This window comes from Urocitellus parryii, chromosome 4 (genome assembly GCF_045843805.1).
Source record: "Urocitellus parryii isolate mUroPar1 chromosome 4, mUroPar1.hap1, whole genome shotgun sequence".
NCBI lineage: Eukaryota > Metazoa > Chordata > Mammalia > Rodentia > Sciuridae > Urocitellus > Urocitellus parryii.
Window position 1 is genome coordinate 14,002,470 of NC_135534.1, and position 25,332 is coordinate 14,027,801.

Consider the following 25,332-nt stretch of genomic DNA (forward strand, 5'->3'; position numbering starts at 1 on the left):
TATTTATCCAAAAGAATTAAAGTCAGCATATTTTAGAGATACATGTATACCCATGCTTATTGCAGCACGATGCAGAATAGCCAAGTTTGGGAATCAACCTATTGACCATCAATGGATGAATGCATAAAGAAAATGTGGCATATGTACACGGTGGAATTTTATTCAGCCATTAAGAAGAATGAAATTATGTCATTTACAGGAAAATGGATGGAACTGGGGAACATAATGTCAGATAAAATAAGTCATAATTTTCAGTGAAATAAATCAGACTTAGAATAATAACAGATTTTTTTCTCATATGGAGTAGCTGCAAGGAAAAAATAGAAGGACTTCATGAAATTAGAAGGGTGATCAGTAGACTAGAGGAAGTTGATCCAGGGCAGAGGAAAAGAGGATGCAGGAGGTATTGAGGGAGTGAAAGTGATTAAATTGTGTTTTTATCTATGCACAAATATACCACAATGAAACTCAACATCATGTGTGATGAATATGCTCCAATGAAAAATAAAACATCAAAATAAAAAAATAAATTGACTTTTAATTCTAAAAGGGTCATGATATACTATGGAAATAGATTAGGTAAATGAATTTCATAGTAAGTTGCATTATTTCACAATCTTTCCATATTCTTGTCTTATATATGTATGTATATATATGTCTGTGTATATATACACACACACACAATGGCCTCTTTATATTTTTTTATTGATTTAATAATCTAGTTTTGTTCAATGCAATTAAAATATGAATTCATGAGTTTGATACTATAATTACTTTGCTTAAATACACATAATAATTATAAAGTTACAGAAAGAGAAAATAAATATAATTATTTAGTATACCAAACTTTGAAGAAATTAGACCTGGAACTTAATGAACTATGTGTTAATCAAACTTAAATTGTCAGGAAGCCAGGATCAAATGAACATCTTTAGGGCCAATGTCTAGAAGGTAGACACGGTGGGTCTGGGCTGACCTGGTTGCTGACCTCTACACCCCTTAATTCCTCAAGTTAGGGCCACTTTATTACTTTCTGCACCACAGTCTTCACCCGACTTGCAAACTAGTCTTGATCTGGATTAGGTTATTCCTATTTGGGGACTTGGCTTCTGCACCTGCAATGAAGCAGGGCTGGCCCTGAAGCTATAGCTCACCATTAGATGTTCATGGATTTAGGGAAGTTCATATACTTTATGGCCTAAAGAGATGTCAGTTTGCATTTTAGCTTAGTCACACCTTCGTGTGACTTCAGCCAATAACGATGGCAAGTAATATTTACAATTATATGCCATGTTCTAAATCTTTGATATAAATTGAACACTTAAATAATCCTATAAAAAAAGAGTGAGAATTATTACATTCACTAACAGGGAAAGTGCTTCCACAAAGTTGATGAAAACTTTTCATCAGCCCCTTCTCTCTTGAGAGGCAATTTTTATTAATAGATATCAGCCCTGGTTTTTGGTTCTAAGTCACTGTTCTGATATCACTCTAGAATAGCCTCCTTTCAACCTTCACAGCTCCCCTGCCCTCTCAATGTGCCCTTTAATCTGCCAGTGCCAGCCTTTTCCTCCTTCTCCTCCTATTTCATTCTTGCTTAGGGGATGCAGAGCCCATCTGAGGTACCAAGTTCTGAAGGAGTGTCTTCAAAGTAGCCTGAGTTTTCTTTGGCTATACATGCATGCCTTGTGAATCTGGACGAAGGAAGATCCTCATGCCATTTGGAGATGATTGGTTCCACCCACCTGGTCCGTGTGCCCATCTGTGTCTGAGGTCTGATAATGACTGTCTGATACTCTCTGGCCAGGACTCCACCAGCACCTCCATGTTGAAGGGGTTTCTGTGGTTGATGTAATACAAGGAGCCGGACACCTGAAGGAGGAGCAGAAGGGACTAGGAGAGTTTGGGAAGGTTGCCCTGGCATCCCCGGAGATGGGGCCGTGAATGTGATAAAGAAGAGAGAAACGAAGGCCCAGAGAGGGCAGCAGGAAGAGTTCCGATGGTCATTAGTTGAGTGGTCTCTTCAGGACCATATGGATGAGAGTGAAGCTACCAGCAAACAGGAAGGACATGCAGGTGTCCTTGTGGCATGATTACCTCTGTGCACTAACCTCTCTGGGCACTTACTCCGCTCTTAGCATTGACATTGCATGGATTTATTTAGTGCTCACACAGACTTCAAGAGGTAGGTGCTAATATAATCCTATTTTTTTTTTTTAAATTTTATTTGTGAAAACATGGCAGTGGGCCGGGAGGCAGCGCTCTCTTCACCTCCTCAGCCGAGGGGACAGAGAGAGACCTCAGAACATTTGGCAGCAAAATTCAGCTGAAGTGAGACCTAGGCAGGGAGTTTGGGCTCCTCGGAGGCAGCAGCTTGCTCAGACATGGCCGAATCTTGGCCACCCCACGTCGCATGGAGGTGCTTGCTGACTGTCTGGCAGCTGGATGCAGACCGAGGTGTTTCGGCATTGCTGGAGACCACGAGTGGCCAAGAGACAGACGGAGGCCCTTGGCACTGCCGGAGACTGAGAGAGGCAGAGAATGGAAGAGTTGGACCCTTGGAAGAGGTTGCTAACCAAGCCTCCATGAGACAGCGGACCGAGAACTGAAGCCAGGACAGACCAGAGACAGACCAGACCCACCCCTCCCATCGGATACCCCGTCAAGGGAGTCCACCACAGCAGAGAGCTGACGTCACCAGAGTTCGGCAGTGGGGATCCCTTCCCAGCGATATCAGCTTCAACAGGTGTGTGACTCCCACCCCACCAGATACATACAGCTGGGAAACCTCAATCATCTATCTCCAGATCTCCGAGGGCGTGATTGCAGGAGTCCAGGGAAACAGAGGGGACACCTGACCTCCAACTCCCCCTACCACCAGCAGCTTCACAACCTTGGGGTCTTGGTGAATGGCAAACAGAGAGAGTGCTCTGTCGTTCCCAGGGGGCTGCAAGTGTAACTAGATCTGTGGAGACCACCACGGGTGAGTGGGGCCTGGCTGGCAGGAGAAGGGGGAGGGGCTGGAGACCAGAAACAGCCCTGGGCGACCAGGATTGGAGAGCCGCCTAGTAGGGGAAGAAGAGCCACCGCACAGGGATTGTTTCCTGCATATTGAGGGCAGAAGCTCAGCTGGGAGGGCACAGCTCCACCTACTGGAAGAGAAGAAAATAGAACTCTAAGACTGCATTTATCCTTTTTTTTAAAAAAAAATTTAACTTTTCTTATTTTCTCTTTTCAATTTTTATTTTTCTTACCATTTTTATTCTACCTATTTTTTTCCTCCCTCTTTCTCCTTAAGGACTTCTTCCTTCCTCTTCCCCTTCCCCTACCTTTCATCCCAAGCATTACGACTTTCATTACTTGTAATTTTCTAAATGCAAATAGGTGAATGTTTCGAGGCTGTATATAGTGCTCCTAAGTCCCTAGCCACCACCAAATACCCTGGTCCATTTGCCTGTTAATATCCCTCTTCAGTAGAGCTATCTTCCAAGGTAGCTCAGACATACCAACCTCCATACCATCTCAGCACCCGATCTAAACATAAAGTTTTAAGACCAAACCATAGATCAATATATGCCTCCAGAATCCATATGCCTTTTATGAAATGAAAGAATTTGCTTTAAATTACAATAAAGCCCAACATCTCTAGACATAGTCTCCCATCCCAAAGGAGAGATCCCAAAGATATACAAAACCAAAACAAATTTATAGGAGCAAACAGAAACACAGCAGTCAAACAGAGCTGGAAAGTAATGTGAGTACCATGAAAAAACTAGGGAAAAAAGGATTACAAACAATGCAGAATAGCTTCAATTTACAGGAGAACCTAGAGGCATCAGAAAAATGGTCAGATAAAGAACTCAAGGCATACCTGACTCAGATGGAATGGAATCTTAAAGAAGTCATTAGACAGAAGATCCAAACAATGAAAGAATACTTTGAAAATGAATTACATAAACAGATTCAAGAAGCAAAAAAATCAACTCTACCAGGAGATAGAGATTTTAAAAAAATCAAACAATAATTCTAGAAATGCAGTAAACCATAAACCAAATCAAAAACTCAAATGAGAGTATTACAAGTAGGCTAGATCAAGTAGAAGTCAGAACATCACATAATGAAGACAAATTATATCAACTCGAAAAGAGTCTAGTCAACACAGAAAGGCTGGAAAGAAACCACAAGCAAAACATCCAAGAGATATAGGATATCATAAAAAAAACAAACTTAAGAGTCATTGGGATAGAGGAAGGTATGGAGGTCCAAACCAAAGGAGTGAGCAATCTGTTGAATGAAATAATTTTAGAAAACTTTCCAGACCTGAACAATGGAATGGATTGCCAAATCCTGGAAGCCTACAGGACCCCAAACATACAAAACCGTAATAGACCATCTCCAAGACACATTATTATGAAGATATCCAACATACAGAACAAGGAGAGAATATTAAAAGCTACAAGAGAAAGGAGGCAGATTACATTCAGGGGTAAATCAATTAGGTTAATGGCTGATTTTTCATCACAAACGCTGAAAGGGAGAAGATCCTGGATCAATGTATTTCAAATGCTGAAAAATAATGGATTCCAACCAAGAATACTGTATCCAGCAAAATTATGCTTTAGGTTTGACAATGAGATTAAAATATTTCAAGATAAACAAAAGTTAAAAGATTTTGGAGCCAGAAAACTAGCACTGCAAAGCATTTTGGGCAAAACACTACAAGAAGAGGAAATGAAAAACAACATCCAAAACCAACAGTGGGAAGTACCTCAGTAAAGGGGGAAAAATAATTAAGGAGGAAAAACAAGCCAAATTAAAATAAATAAATAAATAAACATGTCTGGAAGTACAAACCATATATCAATAGTAACCCTAAATGTTAATGGCTTAAACTCCCCAATTAAGCAATATAGGGTAGTAACTTGGATTAAAAAACAGATCCAACAATATGCTGCCTTCAGGAGACTCATATGATAGATAAAGACATTCACAGGCTGAAGGTGAAAGGTTGGGAAAATCATACCACTCACATGGTCATCAGAAGCAAGCTGGAGTGGCCATACTCACATCGAATAAAATTAACTTCAAACCTAAGTTAATCAAAAGGGATAAAGAAGGACACTATATACTGTTAAAGGGAACTATCACCAACAAGACATAACAATTATCAATATTTATGCACCAAACAATGGCACAGCTATGTTCATAAAACAAACTCTCCTCAAGTTCAAGAGACAAATAGACCACAACACAATAATTATGGGTGACTTCAACACACCTCTCTCTCCATTGGACGGATCTTCCAAACAAAAGTTGAATAAAGAAACCATAGAACTCAATAACACAATCAATAACCTAGACTTAACCGACATATATAGAATATATCAACCATCATCAAGCGAATATACTTTTTTCTCAGCAGCACATGGATCCTTCTCAAAAATAGACCATATATTATGCCATAGGGCAACTCTTAGAAATTATAAAGGAGTGGAGATAATATCATGCAGCCTATCCGATCATAATGGAATGAAACTCAAAATCAACAATAAAAGAAGGAAGTAAAAATCCTGCATCAATTGGAGAATTAACAATATGTTACTGAATGATCAATGGGTTACAGAAGACATAAAGGAGGAAATCAAAAAATTCTTAGAGATAAATGACAATACAGACACAACATATTGGAATCTATGGGACACAATGAAAGCAGTTTTAAGAGGAAAATTTATTGCTTGGAGTTCATTCCATAGAAAAAGAAAAAAAAACAAATAAATGATCTCACACTTCATATCAAAACCCTAGAAAAAGAAGACCAAAACAACAGCAAATTTAGTAGAAGATAAGAAATAATTAAAATCAGAGCTGAAATCAATAAAATTGAAACAAAAGAAACAATTGAAAAAATTGACAAAACTAAAAGTTGGTTCTTTGAAAAAATAAATAAGATCGACAGACCCTTAGCCAGGCTAATGAAGAAGAGAGAGAAATCAAATTACCAGCATACGGGATGAAAAAGGCAGTATCACAACAGACACCACAGAAATACAGAAGATAATGAGAAATTATTTTGAAACCTTATATTCCAATAAAATAGAGGATAGTGAAGACATCGATAAATTTCTTAAGTCATATGATGTACCCAGATTGAGTCAAGAGGATACACACAACTTAAACAGACCAATATCAAAGGAGGAAATAGAAGAAGCCATCAAAAGACTACCAACCAAGAAAAGCCCAGGACCAGATGGGTATACAGCAGAGTTTTACAAAACCTTTAAAGAAGAACTAATACCAATACTTTTCAAGCTACTTCAGGAAATAGAAAAAGAGGGAGCTCTTCCGAATTCATCCTATGAGGCCAACATCACCCTGATTCCAAAATCAGACAAAGACATTCAAAGAAAGAAAAATTCAGACCAATATCTCTAATGAACATAGATGCAAAAATCCTCAATAAAATTCTGGCAAATCAGGTACAAAAACATGTCAAAAAGATTGTCCACCATGATCAAGTAGGATTCATCCCTGGTATGCAAGGCTGGTTCAATATACGGAAATCAATAAATGTTATCCACCACATCAATAGACTTAAAGATAAGAACCATATGATCATCTCCATAGACGCAGAGAAAGCATTCGACAAAGTACAGCATCCCTTTATGTTCAAAACACTAGAAAAATTAGGAAAAACAGGAACTTACCTCAACATTGTAAAAGCTATCTATGCTAAGCCTCAGGCAAACATCATTCTAAATGGAGAAAAACTGAAGGCATTCCCTCTAAAATCTGGAACAATACAGGGATGCCCTCTCTCACCACTTCTATTCAACATAGTTCTCAAAACACTTGCTGGAGAAATTAGACATACAAAAGAAATTAAAGGCATAAAGATAGGAAAAGAGAAACTTAAATTAGCACTGTTTGCAGATGACATGATCCTATACCTAGAAGACCCAAAAGGTTCTACCCAGAAACTTCTAGAGCTAGTAAATGAATTCAGCAAAGTGGCAGGATATAAAATGAACACGCATAAATCAAAGGCATTCCTGTATATCATCGACAAATCCACTGAAATGGAAATGAGGACCACCACCCCATTCACAATATCCTCAAAAAAATAAAAATAAAATACTTAGGAATCAACCTAACTAAAGAGGTGAAGGACCTATACAATGAAAACTGCAGAACCCTAAAGAGAGAAATAGAAGAAGACCTTAGAAGATGGAAAGATATACTTTGTTCATGGATAGGCAGAACTAACATCATTAAAATGGCGATATTACCAAAAGTACTCTACAGGTTTAATAAAATGCCATTCAAAATCCCAACGGTATTTCTCACAGAAATAGAAAAAGCAATCATGAAATTCATCTGGAAAAATAGGAGACCCAGAATAGCAAAAACAATCCTAAGCAGGAAGAGTGAAACAGGCGGTATAGCAATACTAGATTTTAAACTATACTACAGAGCAATAGTAACAAAAACAGCATGGTACTGGTACCAAAACAGGTGGGTAGACCAATGTTACAGAACAGAGGACACAGAAACCAATCCACAAAATTACAACTACCTTATATTAGACAAAGGTGATAAAAGCATGCAATGGAGAAAGGATAGCATTTTCAACAAATGGTGCTGGGAGAACTGGAAAGCCATAAACAACAAAACAAAATTGAATCCCTGTCTCTCACCATGCACAAAAGTTAACTCAAAATGGATTAAGGAGCTAGGAATCAAACCAGAAACTCTGCATCTAATAGAAGAAAAAGTTGGCCCTAATCTCCACCTCATGGGGTCGGGCTCCAAATTCCTTAATAGGACACCCATAGCACAAGAGTTAAAATCAAGAATCACCAAAATGGGACTTAATCAAACTAAAAAGTTTTTTCTCAGCAAGAGAAACAATAATAGAGGTAAATAGGGAGCCTACACCCTGGGAACAAATTTTTACCTTTCACACTTCAGATAGAGCCCTAATCTCCAGAGTATACAAAGAACTCAAAAAATTAAACAATAAGAAAACAAATAACCCAATCAACAAATGGGCCAAGGACCTGAACAGACACTTCTCAGAGGAGGATGTACAATCAATCAACAAATACATGAAAAAATGCTCACCATCTCTAGCATTCAGAGAAATGCAAATAAAAACCACCCTAAGATACCATCTCATCCCAGTAAGAAAGGAAGCAAGTATGAAGTCAAACAACAAGTGCTGGTGAGGATGTGGGGAAAAGGGTACTCTTGTACATTGCTGGTGTAATGTACAATAATTTGAAAATGGGGACTGTGATACCTTCAGCCTTATACTTACTATTCAGAATTGCTGTGCTGTGCTGGATCTTTAATTCTTCCTTGTGATTTTTTTCCTAATTCTGTCAGAAATGCCATTGATATTTTGATGAGGATCCCATTAAATCTGTAGATCATTTTTGGAAAAATGGCCATTTTGACAATATTATTTTCTATCCAACACAGGAGGTCTTTCCATCTTCTAATGTCCTCTTCAATTTCTTTCTTCAGTTTTTTTTTTTAACTTTTCATTGTAGAGGTCTTTCATAGTTTGGTTATATTTATTACTAGGTATTTTATTTTTTAAAATTTATTTATTTTTCCTTTTTATTGTGACATTACAATTATAACTATAGGTAATTAATTTTTTAAAAAATGACTCTTTTCCTTGAATTTTCATTGCCGAATTATTTTTTTATGTTAGGTATTATAAGCAAATAGGTATTCACACAATATAATTAGGCCCATTGTTTGAGGGATGGTGTTTTTGGCAAATATTAATCTGCTTATTCTTTGACCTTTATTCTTATTTTTCCTTTTTGTCTACCAGTACAAAATAGTAGTTTTGATTATGTGTTTGTTAGTGTGATGTGCCTGATTGTCTTGTGCCTGGTGGCAGGAGAATTCCTCAGGGAAACTGAGAACCAATACATCTGTCATCGGGTCTGAGGACTAGCAATTATAATCCATTTAAATTAGTAAACAACCCATGAAGAGGCCTTTGGCCAAACTTTGCCTTAACCACCTCATTAAAATTTCCCTAAGGATGTTTCCTATCTTACAAAATTATGAAAAGGATGGTGAATTTGCTAACTCCACGTTCTGGGGCACAGAATTGTGAGATCATTCACTCTATGGCCCTACAATGTGGGGAAATGAATACATCATTCAAATATCTAGCTTGTGTAATACTCAGATTACGCCCTTTTAAATTCAATAAAATTATTATTATAGTTGGGTTTTAGCATATGATTTTTCGGTTTTCCATTTGTTCTCTGTTCCTCTTTTCCTGTCACCTTTTGGAGCAGTTAGTGCTTTATATCACTTGCAGAGTCTTGAAAGTTATTTCTCTTATCTGTTTTTAATAGTCTAATAATTACAATATGCAAGGTTACCCTTACCTCACTTTACCTTGTATTAATGTTAAGTCATATAAAAATAATTTCATTTCCCCTCTTGTGCTATTCTTAAACAAGTTTTCTTTACAGATGCCAGAACTCTACAGAATACAGTTATTATGCTTGAATTAAACAATCAATTTTTAAAAGAACTTTAAGAAACAAAAGGAAAACATTTAAACACATATTTCAGTGCTCTCCCTTCCCAGATGTAGTTTTAAGATTCCATCAAGTGACGTTTCTCTTTGGCTTGCAGTCTTTCTTCCTTGCAGGACAGACTGCTTCATTTATCTGAAAATGTTTATGTTTTTGCCTCCAAAATATAAACAGATATTTTCTTAACATGGAATTTTAGGTTAAGCATTATATTCTTCAGTGTTTTAAAAAAAACATCATTCTATTGTCTTCTGGACCTTATTATATATCTGCTGAATGTTGGTCATTATTTGTACAATTAGTCCACTGTGTAATGACTCATTTATTTTTAAAATTTTCTCTTTATATTCAGTTTTCAGTAGTTTAATTATATGTCTGGGGTTTTTCTTTGCGTTTATCCTGCCTGGAATTCATTGAACCCATTAAATAAGTAAAGAATCTTTACCCCCTTGTCTCTCTAAAATAGGTAATTTTCTTATACTTCATATACAGCCAGAGATATGAAAAATTGTGCTCTATATGTGTAATAAGAATTATAATGCATTCCATTGTCATATATAAATAAAAAAATAATTAAAAATAAATGAAATAGATAATTTTCTTTACAGATGGTTGGGAAAAGAACTGTAATTCTAAACATTAGCTATAAATAGTATCCAGCTTTTGCTTCTGCTGCAGATGTCTGAGAGAGGTGCAAATGGAGACCCACCCAGCTCCCAGCTCTTGGTCAGAAGGTTTAACTGCTGAGTTGCTAAGTAGTGGCTGGAACTTTGGGAGCAGGACACAGTTCAATTCCTGGAATGGAGTTTTCAGAATGCACAATGCTAACCAGCCAAGTACAGAACCACCTCCCTGAGCATGGGACCTGGAGGGAGGGGCTTGACCTCACACTCAGATCTCAGATGTGTGCACAGCTTGGTGCCAGTTTCTATCAGGAACCTCAGCACTGCATTTCTGGAGAAAAAGACCAAAGTACCTTTCTAAACCGGCATCTTTGGAGGATATATTTCGTGATCTGGAACAGTCTCCTGACTCTTGTCTTTCCCTACAGACCTTTGCAGAGCCTGAATGAGAAGACAGCTTTCAGGTGAGAACAAAGGAGAATTGATGATCTGAGACCCCTCATCTCCTTTTATCTCCTTATTGAGGCAGGATGAACAAAATACACCTGTGGGATGTGGATAAGAATTTCTGGGCTCATTTGGGTTGAGGATTTTTCCAGGGGTAAAAGAAATTCTTTATTGGAACATACACTTTCAGATAACTGCTATTTAAAGGGTAGTATGTTAGATCAGAAGTTCTTGACTGGATGAAGCCAGGTCTGAGTCTGTATTAATGAATAAATATGAAGAGATTTGGGAGCTTGCTATCAGTGGGTGGGAGCCAGAGACTGTAATGGCACCTGAAAGGAGCATGCTGGCTCAGGTGACATTTATTTGCCACAAAGTTTATATATGTCATGCAAGCATTTGTGTCTTCATACAGTTTTCCCCAAAGTATTTTTGCTCATTGGCATTGTTTTCTTTGGATGAGTTCCAAGCACTGGAGTGACCGAGTCAAAGGTTCCAAGTGCCTCCTATAGGACTTTGCTCATTGCTGCTCTGGCAAACCAGCAGAGGACAGCTCCACTGGGTCCCCTTTGTAGGGTCTCAGAGGAGAAGCCTTTTTGTCTTTCTTTTATTTTTGTTTCTAATATTAAAAAAGACACGCTTTATTTAGGGAATAATGCTAGTATTAATTAAAATAAACTGATACATATTGAGTCACCTCAAGCCAGTCACTTTACTCTACACTAAGACATCATCCCATTTACTATGTGCCATTTTACATGGATTTAATCTCATTCCATCCTTTCTGATTTGATTCAAATCCGCAGCAAGTAGTTATACAGAAGATATGTTACTCTGTAGAGTGTATTTGGATGCACTGTGGATTGACTGTGGCTTCTGCTGAAGACAGATGGAGATGCTCACCCCCCTGATTTGATCATTATACACCATGCTTGTATATCAGCTGTGTACACTGTATCACATTGATTCATGAAATTCAAATAATAATTAATAAAAAGTGTATTAATAATTGTAATTATTGAACATCTATTGTGTTCCAGATGTAGTTCCAAGCTCCTTATGTATATTGAATTATTTAATTGCCTCACCTGCTCTGTGAAATAAATTCTAGAGTCATGACCATTTATTTATAGATGAATAAATCAAGAAGCCAGTGAAGAGTAAAGCAACTTTCAGTATCATACAGCTTCTAAATGGCAGAGTCAGGCTTATCACTGGTGGATGGTAAATCTCAAAGGATGCTCAAGTGTGCTTAGAGAATAGATCTGTTAATCTCAGTGCATTCTTAATTGTTGGAATTGAGGTGGTATAAAAATGAAAACAAATGTTCATAAATACTTTTAAAAGCTTGGAAGGTCATAGTAATTCTGAAAGTGGCATCTATACTTTCTACCAGCCCTATTCTTTCTTGGAGTTAGTGAATAGGCACCATCGGAACAGCAGGAAAGTAGCTCACGACATTAACTAGAACTGCCTGTTGTGTCCGGGTCTTCCAGCTCTTCTCATTCCTTGATGTTTCTCAATCTTTTCTTTAGTCTAAAGTTCCTGCCAAGATGTTTCCTTTGCAAAGTCCACAGATGCTGCAGATGCTAGAGAAGTCCTTAAGGAAGAGCCTCCCTGAGTCCTTAAAGGTGAGGGCAGAACATTGTCGGGGTTGGGGGGACATAAGACCATCTACAGCCTAAGAATGAGGTGGGGGAAAAAGGGGCCTTCACTGAGCACCTGTGATGTGCCAGCCACTTGCTCTGTGGCCACTGATTTAGTTCCCATCACCCTGAAGCAAGGCAGGTCTATTAAATCCATGGAGCTGAAGAGGAAATGAGACTCAGGCATATGTCTTGACGGAGACCACACCAATAGTGAGTGGCGATGCTATGACATGAATCTCGTATGATCTTTGCTATGTGATGACTCAAAGTCATTCCTGTGTGCTCTTGCAAGAATTGTGTTATATAACACTGGAAGTTTTCCAGAGTTGCAAAGTTGACTGAAATGAACACATTAATGTTTAATTTGTTTTCCTAAAAATCATGTGTCTGGTAAGACATCAACCCCATGATTCTTCTTTAATGTTAATAAGAAATCAATTCCTGTTTTGTCAAATACCTGATGATTATATGCAGTGAGCAAGAAAAATGAATCAGTGATCTTGCACACAGAAGTTTTTCCGCAGTAACATATATTGCCAAGGGACTGGAATATTACCAAGGTTAAAGAGTGCCTTTATATTATGATAAGGATGTTAATTCACCACATAGAGAGGAAAATGAGTGAAATCTATACACCTACTAACAGAGACTCTAGATCATGAGATAATCACTGATAGATATGTAAGAAAATACAGATAAACCTACCACTGTTCTCTCAGTAAATTACAAAACAGGTTTGAAACCGTAAGTATATTGAATACATGAGTAATACTGAACTAATTGACACTGAAAGAATATTATCTTCAACAACAGCAGGATACATATTCTGGTCAAGTGCTCATGGAATATTTACAAACATAGATCACCTTTTTAAACAATTAAAATCACATGAAGTATCTCCTGATATAATAATGGAATAATTACAATAATAAAATTTAAAAAGTGAATATTTCTGGAAATTCTTCAGTTTTCTTCAAAGGAATCAAACACACCTCTAACAAAACCATGCTTCAAAGTCACAAAGAAAATTAGAGTGTAATAACTGAATGAAAATGAAAATGCAAGATATAACAATTTGTGAGATGAAACTAAAGCATGGACAAGTGGGAAATACGTAGCATTACCCACTTAAACAAAAAAAAGTCATCCTCTCATCTCCACGGTTCAAGTTTCTACCTTAGAAATTTGAAACAACTAGGTGGAAATTAACCCCTTAGAATGCAGAATGAAGGAAATTGAAAAAATTCAGAAATTAATGATTGTGAATGGAGGAGAAAAACAGGAAAAAAAATTAGTACATCCAAAATCTTGTTCTTAGGAAAGTTCTGTATTGTTGATAATATTAAGATCAAACTGACCATGAAATAGAGAAGACATAGTTATCAATGTCAGGAAGGAAATAGGGGGCATTAAATAGGGGACCACAAATCGAATAGTTATAATCATGATAAAGACATACTATTATGAACATTGTACTCAGATGTTTTGCAATTTATTCTGTAAAAAGCATCAATCACCAACCAAAATTGCTCCATATCTATAAATGAGAACATTATAACAAGAAATCTCCTCATCCAGTGGCTTCACTGGCAAACTCTTCCACACACACAAGGAAGAAATAATGCCAATTCTACACAAATTCCTTCAGGATAAAGCAGAGTAGGGAGAACACCTCTGAGTTCATTTTATGAGTCAAATTACCCTGATAACAAAAGTGGAAATAGGTATTATAAGAAAATCACAGACTACATCCATCATTAACACAGATGCATAAATTCTCAACAAAATACTACTAAGTCAAGTACAGCAGTGTTAAAAAAATAATATTGTAACCCAAAGGAATTTATCTTAAAAATTCAAGACTGGTTCAACATTCAAAAATCAGTCAATGAAGTCAGGTGTGTTCACGCATGCCTGTTATACAGTAGACTCAGGAGGCCGAGGTGGGCAGAGGGCAAGTTGGAAACCTGCCTTGCCAACTTAATAAGACCTTGTCTCAAAAAAGGACTGGGGATGTAACTCAGTGGTAAAGCGCCTCTAGGTTTCATCCCTAGTACCATTAAAAAAAGAATCCACCCATCAATCAATGTAGGCTACTATATCAACATATCAATAGACTAAGGAAGAAAAACCATATGATCTTTTTTTGTAAAGGTACAAAAAAGGTGTTTGATAATATGCAATGTACAAAAAAAGGTGTTTGATAATATGTAATATGTAATAATTCTCAGTGAACTAGGAATAAAAGGGAATTCTTTCAGCATGATAAAAAGCATATGGGCAAAAGTCACCACTGATATCCTACTAAGTAGTCAAGACTGAGTATTTCCCTTAAGGTGTTAGCAAGGCACAAATATCCACCCTCATTCTTCTGTTCAGTGTGACACTATTGTCCTTGCCAATAAAATAGTTTATTCACAGAGGTCATGATTGGCTAATGTGTAAAATATCAAGAAATATGCAAAACAATCTTCTAGCTATAAGTCAGTTCAGCAGTTTAACAGAATTCAAGGTCAACAAAATAACAGATATCAGTTATATATTCTAGCAATGAACAATTGGAATTAAAAATAATTATAATTTATAATAGCATATACACTAATATTTAATATATGTGTATATATATATAACTATATATATATATACATAACTATATATATATATATATATAACAATGTACACACACCAAACCCCTAAGAACTAAGAGAACTGAGTATAGACCCTTGTTAGCTACATTTTATTTTGTTAATGACTCACATATCTGGAATCTTCTGGGTAAAATAAGGATGATGTGTTTAGTTAGTTACATACTGATCTTCCTGATGGGAAACCTGGTAGGAACAATATAATGTTCTTTGTTACCTTTTCCTGGTGCTCTGATACCCTGTATAGGCATTACTTATGGACTATGTCACAGGAGCTTTGGGTAACCCGAAGTCACTGATCTGAGGGAGGTACTATAGAGCAGCTGACAAGAGGGCAAGGTCCAGAGTCAGACTCCTTTGATCCAGTAAATTCACTATTTGCTGGGCAACATTGCAAAAGTTAAACAGCTCTAAGTCTCTGTGTTCCATGTAAAATAAGTAAAACCAGAAAGTCAATGTTTTTGGCAGATATTTCCACTACACATCCACTAAAATCTCTGGTAAAAGAAAGACTAATATTGTGGCCTATTTCCTAAATGGTGGATACTGAATAGGTTTATCTAACTTGCCAACTCTAAGTTATTCAATTTGGGGGTTGCTATAAGGAAAGAAAGGAGAAGTAATTGCCCTTATATCTGTAATTTGTAGTGTATATGAACATCAGTCATTCCAAATTCCAATGTTAAAAAAAGAGAACCTCTTTATTTCCCCCCCAAACTATATCTAACTTCTATATTGAGCTTCTACTGTTGACAGGGAATTTCATAATCTGGTATGAACTGAGAACATATAAACATTTTAAGGGAAGGGCAGGGAATCTCAGGATTAGGTTTGGTCCTTGGATATTGAAAGGTTCATCATTCCATGGTCTTTGATCTTGGTGACTTTCCATCTCACCTTCTGAGGTACCATGTCCCAGCTGTACTTAAGTCTTGAGGACCTCTCTTCTGTAACTGCCCCAAGAGCCATGAACTTCTTCCAGTTTGGGGATGTCTTTCTCAATTTCTTTATTGTTCCTATTGAGGGCACTGATGCTTGAATAGATGAGTCTAGAGAAGGTTAGACCGATTGTGCAATGTGTGATGTTCCTGGACATTATTAATCACCAAAGCTCACGATTTGAGCACCATGCTTTCACAGGATTAAATAGATAGAAGCCCAGTTAACCTCTCTTTAAGTGGCATGTGACCTTTGACATAGAAATTTCCTCATTGGAAATTTGTAACAATAGGCATATTTTCAAAGACTTAAGCAAAAATCTTCCTCGAAGAACTAACCTAAATTGTCAGAGAAAACTGAAATGACCAGCAATAAGAGATAGGAAAATTGAATTACGGTCCTTCCGTGTAATAAACATGTACTCATGAAACATGATCATGGAGATTTCTGCATATTGACATGGAAGTACATACACTATACAAAGTGTATGTGGGGAAAATATATGTTAAATTAATATATTTTAAGTGATTTCATCGCATAAAATTATAAACATATTTAAATGTATGGATGAAAATAGAAAAAATGTAAGGATAAGTTCTATAATGTATGAGTGATTGTTAATTTATTTTATCTGTATATTTGACTATATGTACATATATACACACATTGAAGTATAATATTCTCAGCATTTCATACAAAAACATATTTGGTTCTTATTGGAAACAAAACACAACCTGAAGACTGAAGTCCATGCTCTGTTAGTTACAAACACTGATTCCTAGGAATAAGGCTTGTTGTGGTTAAACAAGGCACTTGGCTGTTCCTTTGTAATGTGCTGACTCTCGCTTTGTTGAAACGTTGTAGGTCTATGGAACTGTCTTCCACATAAACCAGGGGAACCCATTCAAGCTAAAGGCCTTGGTGGACAAATGGCCAGATTTTAACACAGTAGTTGTGCGCCCTCAGGAGCAGGTAAGTTGTCTGGGGTGGAAAGAAAATGACTCTGTGTTTGTATTTGCTGTGTGTGTGACATGAACTGGAAGGAAGTATGGTGGACCCCAGGAAACAGTCTTGTCCTCAAGGAGCTCACAGCCTGGAGAAAACAGAAAAGCAGAAGAATTGCAACATGGTGTGAAAATGTGCAAGAGCACACAAGAGCACTTATGTTGTAGGGAGTTGTTTTTGTGTTAAAATTATACTTTAGATGACAGAAGTAGCACTGAGTGAAATTTGATTAAAACCAGTGATTTCAGAGGTAGTAAGGAGAGGGTCAAAAAGACTTCCAGGAAGTGTGGGGATTTGACTCATAGCACTTGCTTAGTATGTGCAAGGCCCTGGGTTTAATCCTCAGTCCTGGGAGGTGGGGAGGCTTCCAGGTAGCTATTTTACCAAAACTGGATTTTGATGTTTAATAGGTTTTAAGAAGCTGACAAGAGCTGGTGGGGAGCACATTCTAATCTGATGAAAATATGTGAGGTTAAATATGAAGAATGATATGGGAATATAAGTTTACAATATCTATACATGGGTATTAAATCATCAATACCAGATCTTTCAAAATCACTCCAAATGATGAACATACTTCAAATGCAAATATATTTTATGCACATTAAGATGGATTAGGTTTTACTACACTGAGATTTCATCTCACACCAGTGAGAATGGCAGTCATCAGGAATGCAAACAATAAAAATGCTGGAGATGATGTGGAGAAAAAGGAATGTTTTACACTGTTGGTGAAACTGTAAGTTAGTACAACCTCTATGGAAATAAGTGTGGAGGCTCCTCAAAAGACTAGGCATAGAACCACCATATGACCAGCTGTACCACTCCTTGGCATTTATCCTGAAGAACTAAAGTCATGTTACTGCAGTAATACATGCAGACCCATGTTTATAGCAGCACAACTAGGGATTTGTTCTCTGGTCCTTCCTTCACCTTCAGATAATCCCAATTCTCCTTTGCTAACTTTGAGAAGGTCTTTTTGGATAAATGTTATGTTTTCATTTTGTTAGGAAGGTAAACTGTTTATAACAATGGTGCTTTGTGATTTATATTTTTGGGAACAATGCGTGTTCATTTTGTATAGTTTTATAACATAGAGTTAAAAATTCTAATACAAGGTTACTTGTGCAATTTAAATACTATCGAATTCAAAATGTTTGTTCTGAGGCTGTTTAAAATAGAGTAAGATTTACTCTTGTAACTGAAACTTGCCTTTGACAATAATCACTTTTTGTCTTTCTCCTCGAAGAATGCTGCCACAGTCTGGCTGGGCACAATTCAGGAGCCACTTGTCAAAAGAAACTAACTTTATTTTTAGAACTACAAACTCCAAACAAAACAGCTCCTCAGGAAAAAAACCTCAGAGCCCAACTGCCACCATCAGCTTCCCACAAGCCTCTCACCCCCAAAACACGCCTCTCCACCTCCCACAATCCTCCTGCTCTTGAGGCCGATTGGCTGGGTTGCATGGGTGGAGCCAAAGAAGTCCCCGAATGAGCAGCTCCGTGGAGGATCCAATCAGCTAGATGTTGCTGGGGCCGCTGTGAGCCAATCATCAGCTGGCAGTCTGAAGGGCAGGGAAACAGCCCAATGAACATCACCACAGAGGAGCCAATCAGCTAGATGTTGCTGGGGCCGCTGTGAGCCAAACATCAGCTGGCAGCTGGAAGTTTGCTGGCAGCTGGAAGTTTGCTGGGGCCCCTTTGGCTGTGGCTGTCAACAGAATGCAAAATTATAGAAAAAAATGTTTCTTGAACTAGGGCAGCTTTGGTTGGTTCAAATTGTAATGGAACATTTTTGGCTTAGCAGAAATTTTTAAACATGAATTTCAATAGAATCCTTGACTTGGTATCCTGATGTACATGATTGAGAAAAGTAGTGATAATATGTGCAAAAAATGTCTGTATTAAATTTATAATATAACAATAGAGGGGAATTTTAGACACAAATATTGAGATCTCTTGGTATAAGCAATCTGGTTTATTCCTTGTTGCCCAACCAAACAGAACATGACAGATGACCTTGATCACTACACCAACACCTACCAAATCTATTCTAAGGAGCTCAAGAGCTGTCAAGACTCGCTTGTCTCATCAGATGTCATTAACTGGAAACAACATTTACAAATCCAAAGTAAGGGGACTGGGGTGTGTGCTGGCTGCTAGACCCCCGTGTCTACCTCTGGGCCACTTTCCACCCTGAGAACATTCCCATATAGCCCGCCCTTCCTTCCCCCATGCCTAGTGTCCACTGTTTGTATTGACTTCACCACCTCTGCAGGGGAGTAGAATTCACATATTGTGCACTATGTGATTGTTACTAGTAACTCTGAGTAAGATAATTTCTTGTAAGCTGAAGATTCAAGATACATTTTGCAACATATTCAGCAGCCCCCAGGAGTTGGGTGTGAGAGCAGAGGTTGCCCTCTGGTCTTCCATTCCTGGAATAAGAATGAAGCTCCTAGTGCCATAGAGAAGTTTCCATGTCACCAAGGAGGACACCTGCTGTGCTTATAAACCTTCCCTCTAGAGTCAGATTCCAAAGGGCGCATCCTTGCTCTGCCTCCTGCTTTGTGATCTTTAAAGTGATGTAATGTACCTATTGCTCAGTTTCCTCATAAGTGAAAATGAAGAACCTAAAACCACAGGGTCGGTGTAAAGATTCAATGAATTAGAAGACAAATACCTGGGCATGTGCACAATCAACATAGGCTACTACAGGATGGGAGTTTAGCTCAGTGCTAGGGAATCTTTCTAGCATAAGCAGGGCCCTGGGTTCAATCTCCTGTACTGCAAAAGCTAGGTTACTATGAATTATATATCCCTCTCCTTTGATTTCAGAGTGACAGCCAGCATTTCTGGCACTATTTTTGTATAAGAGAAAACCTGCTCCAGGGAGTGACTTGGTCACATCACACTGTTGGTGGCATTACCAGAAGCAAGAGTGACTCACTCTAAATCCTGCATGTTTCCTCTGGGCCCCTTCTTGTACCTTGCACACAGTTACTTCTCTCCTTCCTTCCTCCCTCCTAGGTTCACAGTCCAGCTTGGATGAGGTGATACAAAGTCTTGCTGCTGCTAACTCAGTCCAGGTCAAGAGAACACAGTGCATTCTGTACATGATGCCTCAGACAGCAAGGAAACTGGTGCCTTTCCTGGTGGATACGAAGAACATACATCCTGAATCTGGGGAACCCAAGGCCATGTGAGTGTGATTAAAGATGCTCTCTCTGCACTGCTCACATGTCACTAGAGTATCTTCCAACCTCCCTTCCTGCGTCCGCTCTCACCTCCCAGAGTCCCTCTCCTGGATGATCACCTGCTTAAAAGCCACCATTTCTCACCTCACCTTGAACAAAATGCAGAGTCTTTATAGACCCCCACAAGACCTGCACCCTCACCTCCTAGAGGTCACCTTGACCCTGCTGCTCACTCAGCAGCTCTGGCCTTCCTTCTGCCACTCGACCTCATGCTCTTGCTCCTGCCTCTGCGTCACTGAACTTGCTCTTTGCCTGCCTCAAGCATCCTTCCTTCAGATCTCCATGGTTTTTTTATTTTTGCTTCTCAAACTCTCAAATTTTATTTCCTTTGACACTTTCTTATGAGCACCTCTTATAAAACTCTTGCCCCATGGTAATTCTTTAGGATAAAACCCAATGTTCATTTTCATTATTGGACTTGCTATTACCTGAAAGCAGCTTACTGGTGTATCTAGCTCCCTGTTTGTTGCCTCCTCATGGTATTTAGAACAGGGATCTTCTCTATATTGTTCACTGATGGATTCTCAATAGCCAGAATATCAAATGGCACATACTGGATTCTTATTAAATATTTATTTAATGAATCCACTTTCAAGCAGAAAGTGTTTCCAGATAACGAGAAACTAAACACATTACATATGTTCTTCCATCCATTGCAAGGTAACTGATGATGAGAATTTAATCTGCAGATCACCCATCCCATGGCTCTGTGTGTGTCTATATGCCTGGAAAAGCCTTATTCACATGGTAAAGTCTAGAAACCAGCACTGCGTTGGGTCCTTCTGTCTACCTCACAACGTAGTTAGAGTAGGAGATGTTATTCCTATTTCCTGAGAGAGCGGACTCCGATGTTTAAGTGGCTTGCTCACCACATATTTGGGTGGAACTGAAGCTTGGATCTTCTAGATCTTCTAGCCTCACCAAGCTGTTTCCAGGATGTCTCCTGAAGCCTCTTTAAACCATTGTAGGAGTCTTCAGACTTCAGTATTCCCCAACAGGATCTATCTGGACCTCATATTCTTGCCCCTCTCTGGACTTCAATTTTTCCATGCATTCAACATGGTGGCCAAGGACCCTGATGGCTAAGATTTCATTACTCTAAGCTCTGTCTTTACTTCTGCTAGCAGGTGCTTTGGGGCTCTCATTTATTTTCTTTTATCCACTTTTCTGATCTGTAAAATAGGGATGATATCATCCACTCCATCTTATGTGGAGAGTCACAGCAATGCTGAGGGGAATAATAGTAAATTTTTGTGGAATTTTTATTGTGTGTGGCACTATCCTAGGTACTTGCCAGGCAATAGCTCTTATAATGTTTATTTTTGCATTTTTGACAGCATGTTATTAATATCTTCATTTTATGTTAGAAGAAATGAAGGCAGAGAGACATTGTTCCCTGCATAAGATTGCACAGCTAGTCAGATTACTAACCCAGTCTGGCTGCTGAGACTGTGCCTTCACTCTGCTCCTATATGCCTCTCAATATAATTTTTGGGAAACAAATTTAATGCCTCATGGTGTGCAATAGTATGGACTGTTCTCTTCCCGCTTTTCTCAACAGTAACCAAGAGATGTTTAAAGTCTCATCACTGGATGTGACCCACGCTGGCGTGGTGAATAAATTCTGGCATTTTGGTGGCAATGAAAGAAGCCAGAGATTCATTGAGCGCTGTCTCCGGACCTTTCCCAGCACCTGTCTTTTGGGACCTGAAGGGACGCCTGTGTCGTGGGGCCTGATGGACCAGACGGGGGAGATGCGAATGGGAGGCACTGTGCCTGAGTACCGGGGCCAAGGCCTCATCTCCTATGTCACTCACGTCCAAGTCCAGGCTCTGGAGAAGCTTGGCTTCCCTGTGTATAACCATACGGACAGAGCCAACAAAATCATCCAGAAATTGAGTCACAATCTACATCATATCCCCATGCCCTGTGACTGGAACCAGTGGCACTGTGTGCCTCTGTGAAGCTGGCCCTGAACGCAAGTTAGCATTGGATGCCTGTGACGTGGCTGGAGGCGTGGATGAGTAGACAGGGAGAGAACAAATCATAACCAGCGCTACAGGAATGGCATCCTTGGGCTCTGGGGAAGCAGTGTGAATGGTTAACAAGACCACCGTGGTCCCTGCACTCAAATTACCCTACGGATCCAGCAGACCTGGCATGGCCAGACCTCTCTGTAGTGGTCACTGGCCTCATTCAATTTCCTACCCTTCTGGATTCCAGTGACACTTTTTCTGTTTACCTGTGTGATTCCCTACTGCTTCTCCTGGAACTCTGGCCTCACACATTGATTATTACCAATGGCAGATACGACTAGTTATGTCAAGATGTGGCTTTACCTGGTAGATGGTATTTTTCCCTCTCTTTTCCTAGGACCCCTCTATTTAGTGGTCAATTATGACCTGTCTTTGACATACATAGTTTTTAGTGACCTTTTCACTGATGCTGTCAGGTCTTTTTAATAACCGTGTTGCTATACTCCCTGTGCAAATATATGGTGGTAAGTGGCTACTATACCTGAGAGACTTACTACTGAAAATAAATTTAATTATTTGTATTTAACCTACACAACTTGATTTTGTGGAATATATGTATACATATATATGTATATGTATTATAGCAAGGAAAGAACAGATCCGTCGTGTTACAAAGTTGACCACTCTTTTGTTCTATGGCATAAACAGTTAAAATCTACTCATTGAGCATGATTCCATATCCAGTACAATTTTATTACTCATGTTTCAAAAACATGTAGTCCTCAGGTTTTATGTTATGTCTCTAGACTGTTCATACTACATATGTACTAGTTTCTATCCTTTGATTTATATCTCCTATTTCCCACCTCAGTTTTGTTCTCTATCTTTGCATATTTATCATCTTAAAGATTCCACATATGAGTGAGATCATACAATATTTTTGTCTGTGTCTTATTTTACTTAGCATCACGTCTTCTAGATTCAACTACATGTGGCAGGATCTTTTTCTTTTTTAGGGTTCGATAATATTCAGTTGCATATATGTACATATATGTGTATACAAATCTGTAGATATATCTCTACAGGGAGTGACATCTATCTATCATTTATCATCTCTCTATCTGTATCACTTACTACATTTGTTCATCAGTGAACACTTAAGTTGTTTATATCTTGACCATTGCTTCAATGAATATGGGAATGCAGATGTCTTCATGAGATGGTGACCTCAATTCTTTTGGTCATATGCTCTGTTACGGAGTGCACAAGTGTTATGGACCACCACGCTTATTGAGTCAATTTGAAAGGGGTAAAAAGTCCTTTAATGAGCAAGCCAGGCAAGCGACTGGGAGCAGGCTAGTGACTCAAAGAACTCCCAGCACTTGAATTTTGGAAGTACAGAGTTTATTAAGGCAAAACTCACAAAAAAAAACACAAGGATGTACTTCAGAAAGACCTTGTTGAGACATATTTTGATTCCATGAGAGAATGGTTTTAATGAGACACTTCAGAGTCATTTTGTTATACATCAGGGCCTTCATCAGGGCCACAGGAAGGTCCCAATGCACCGTCAATGTAGCTACAGCTTTCCAGGATGCTGAAAAGAAAACATTTTAAGCAAGCGTAATATGGAGTCAGGTCAGAACAAAATGGCGTTACTTTGGTTCTTTTACATTTCAGATACAAAGGAAGGTTTTTAGGTCTCATGTAAGGAAAATAAAGAGACACAGAGACAAGATGCAGAGGCAGGAAAGAAAGATGGCAGAGTGGCGGAGAGGCCCAACTGCTTTATTTATATCAATAGGTTACATAGGTCATTAGGGCCATAACCACATTATTATTTAGTATTCCTTTTTTCCCAGGAGCCGAATGTGTGAAATCAAGGCTCAGGCTGATAAGACTCTAGCACAGAGCCTCTTCATGAAGACTATTACCATAGCAACTAGAGACTGCACCTGTATTAGTTATCTTAATAGCTTCTAGGAGAAACTGTCGAGCATTCCAAGCATGGGAAACAGAGTGCCTGTTACCCCCAGGGAGTTTGCTCACTAGAGGAAGGTTGCCCTGTGTATTTTCATGATCAGAATCCCAACACTTCTCTTTATATTTCCACCATCAGAATGCCTACAGTCTTATGGTGTTTCTATTTTTAATTTCTTTAAAAAGCTCCATATTGTTCTCCATGAAGGCTGAATTAACCTAATTTCCCATCAACTGTATACAAAAGTTCCCTTTTCTCCACACCCTTTCCAGGTAGGAATAGTTATTATAGAAGAGAAAACCATTTACCCAGCCATTCAACCAGCAAAATCCAGTCCAGGAACTGTACTCAAAATAGCTCCCAAGTCACTGTTGATCTGTGAATAGATGACAGAGGACGGGGCTTAACAAATATTAACTAATGAGCTGCAGCGTGAGTTCCTGACTACTGTCTCAGTTTCCTCTTCTATAATTGGAAAGAATAATAATTGTGTTTGTCAGCTTTTCATTACTGTAACCAAAATACATGATAAGAACAACTGAGATGAGGAAATGTTTATTTTGGGCTCAGAGTTTCCGAGGTTCATTCCATGGTTGACTGAGTCCAGTTCTCTGGGCCTGAGATGATGCAGAGCATGACAGAAGGCTGTGATGGTTGGGAAGCAGGAAGAGGGGAAGGGACCAGGGACAGATCCCTGAGGCCACACATTCACTTCCTCCCCATCTGTCTTCTGTTACCACCCTGTAGTCCATTCAGATCATTTATCTCTCAAATAGATTAACCTACTGATGAGGATATAGCTCACATTATCCTCTATTTTTACCTTTGAACATTGCCACGTTGCCTAACACACAAACTTTTGGAGAGACATTTTTAGATATAAATCATATCAATAACACTATTCTATTTTGCATGATTATTACAGAATTAAAGGAAATATCCTAACTAAGATGCTTATTGTATAGTTTGGAAGATTATCTCTTAAACATATTTTGTTGGGGTTGGTAATGATCACCTTACAATGTTATCAGACTCTGCCTGATGTTCTCTTACTGACTATGATCCATTACATAATTCTGTACAAGAATTCTCCCCATTCTTTAAAAAACTCCAGATAGCAAAGTTGGCTCATACCCCTTTAGCCAGTCAATTCCATATAATACCAGAGATAAAATTAGCTCTAGAAACTCTTGCACAAATCTCAGACACTCAACCAATTTCCCAGGTACTTGCTAGATT

General features: G+C 38.4%; 1 protein-coding gene across 1 annotated transcript; it reads left to right on the forward strand.

The window, feature by feature from the left end:
- Nucleotides 1-10,500: 10,500 nt before the first annotated feature.
- Nucleotides 10,501-22,377, forward strand: LOC144254397 (glycine N-phenylacetyltransferase-like). Its single transcript, XM_077797557.1, has 6 exons — nucleotides 10,501-10,656; nucleotides 12,175-12,270; nucleotides 16,737-16,844; nucleotides 18,884-19,010; nucleotides 19,910-20,081; nucleotides 21,698-22,377. The coding sequence occupies exons 2-6, from the start codon at nucleotides 12,193-12,195 to the stop codon at nucleotides 22,098-22,100; spliced, it is 888 nt and encodes a 295-aa protein (XP_077653683.1). The 5' UTR covers nucleotides 10,501-10,656; nucleotides 12,175-12,192; the 3' UTR covers nucleotides 22,101-22,377.
- Nucleotides 22,378-25,332: the final 2,955 nt, after the last annotated feature.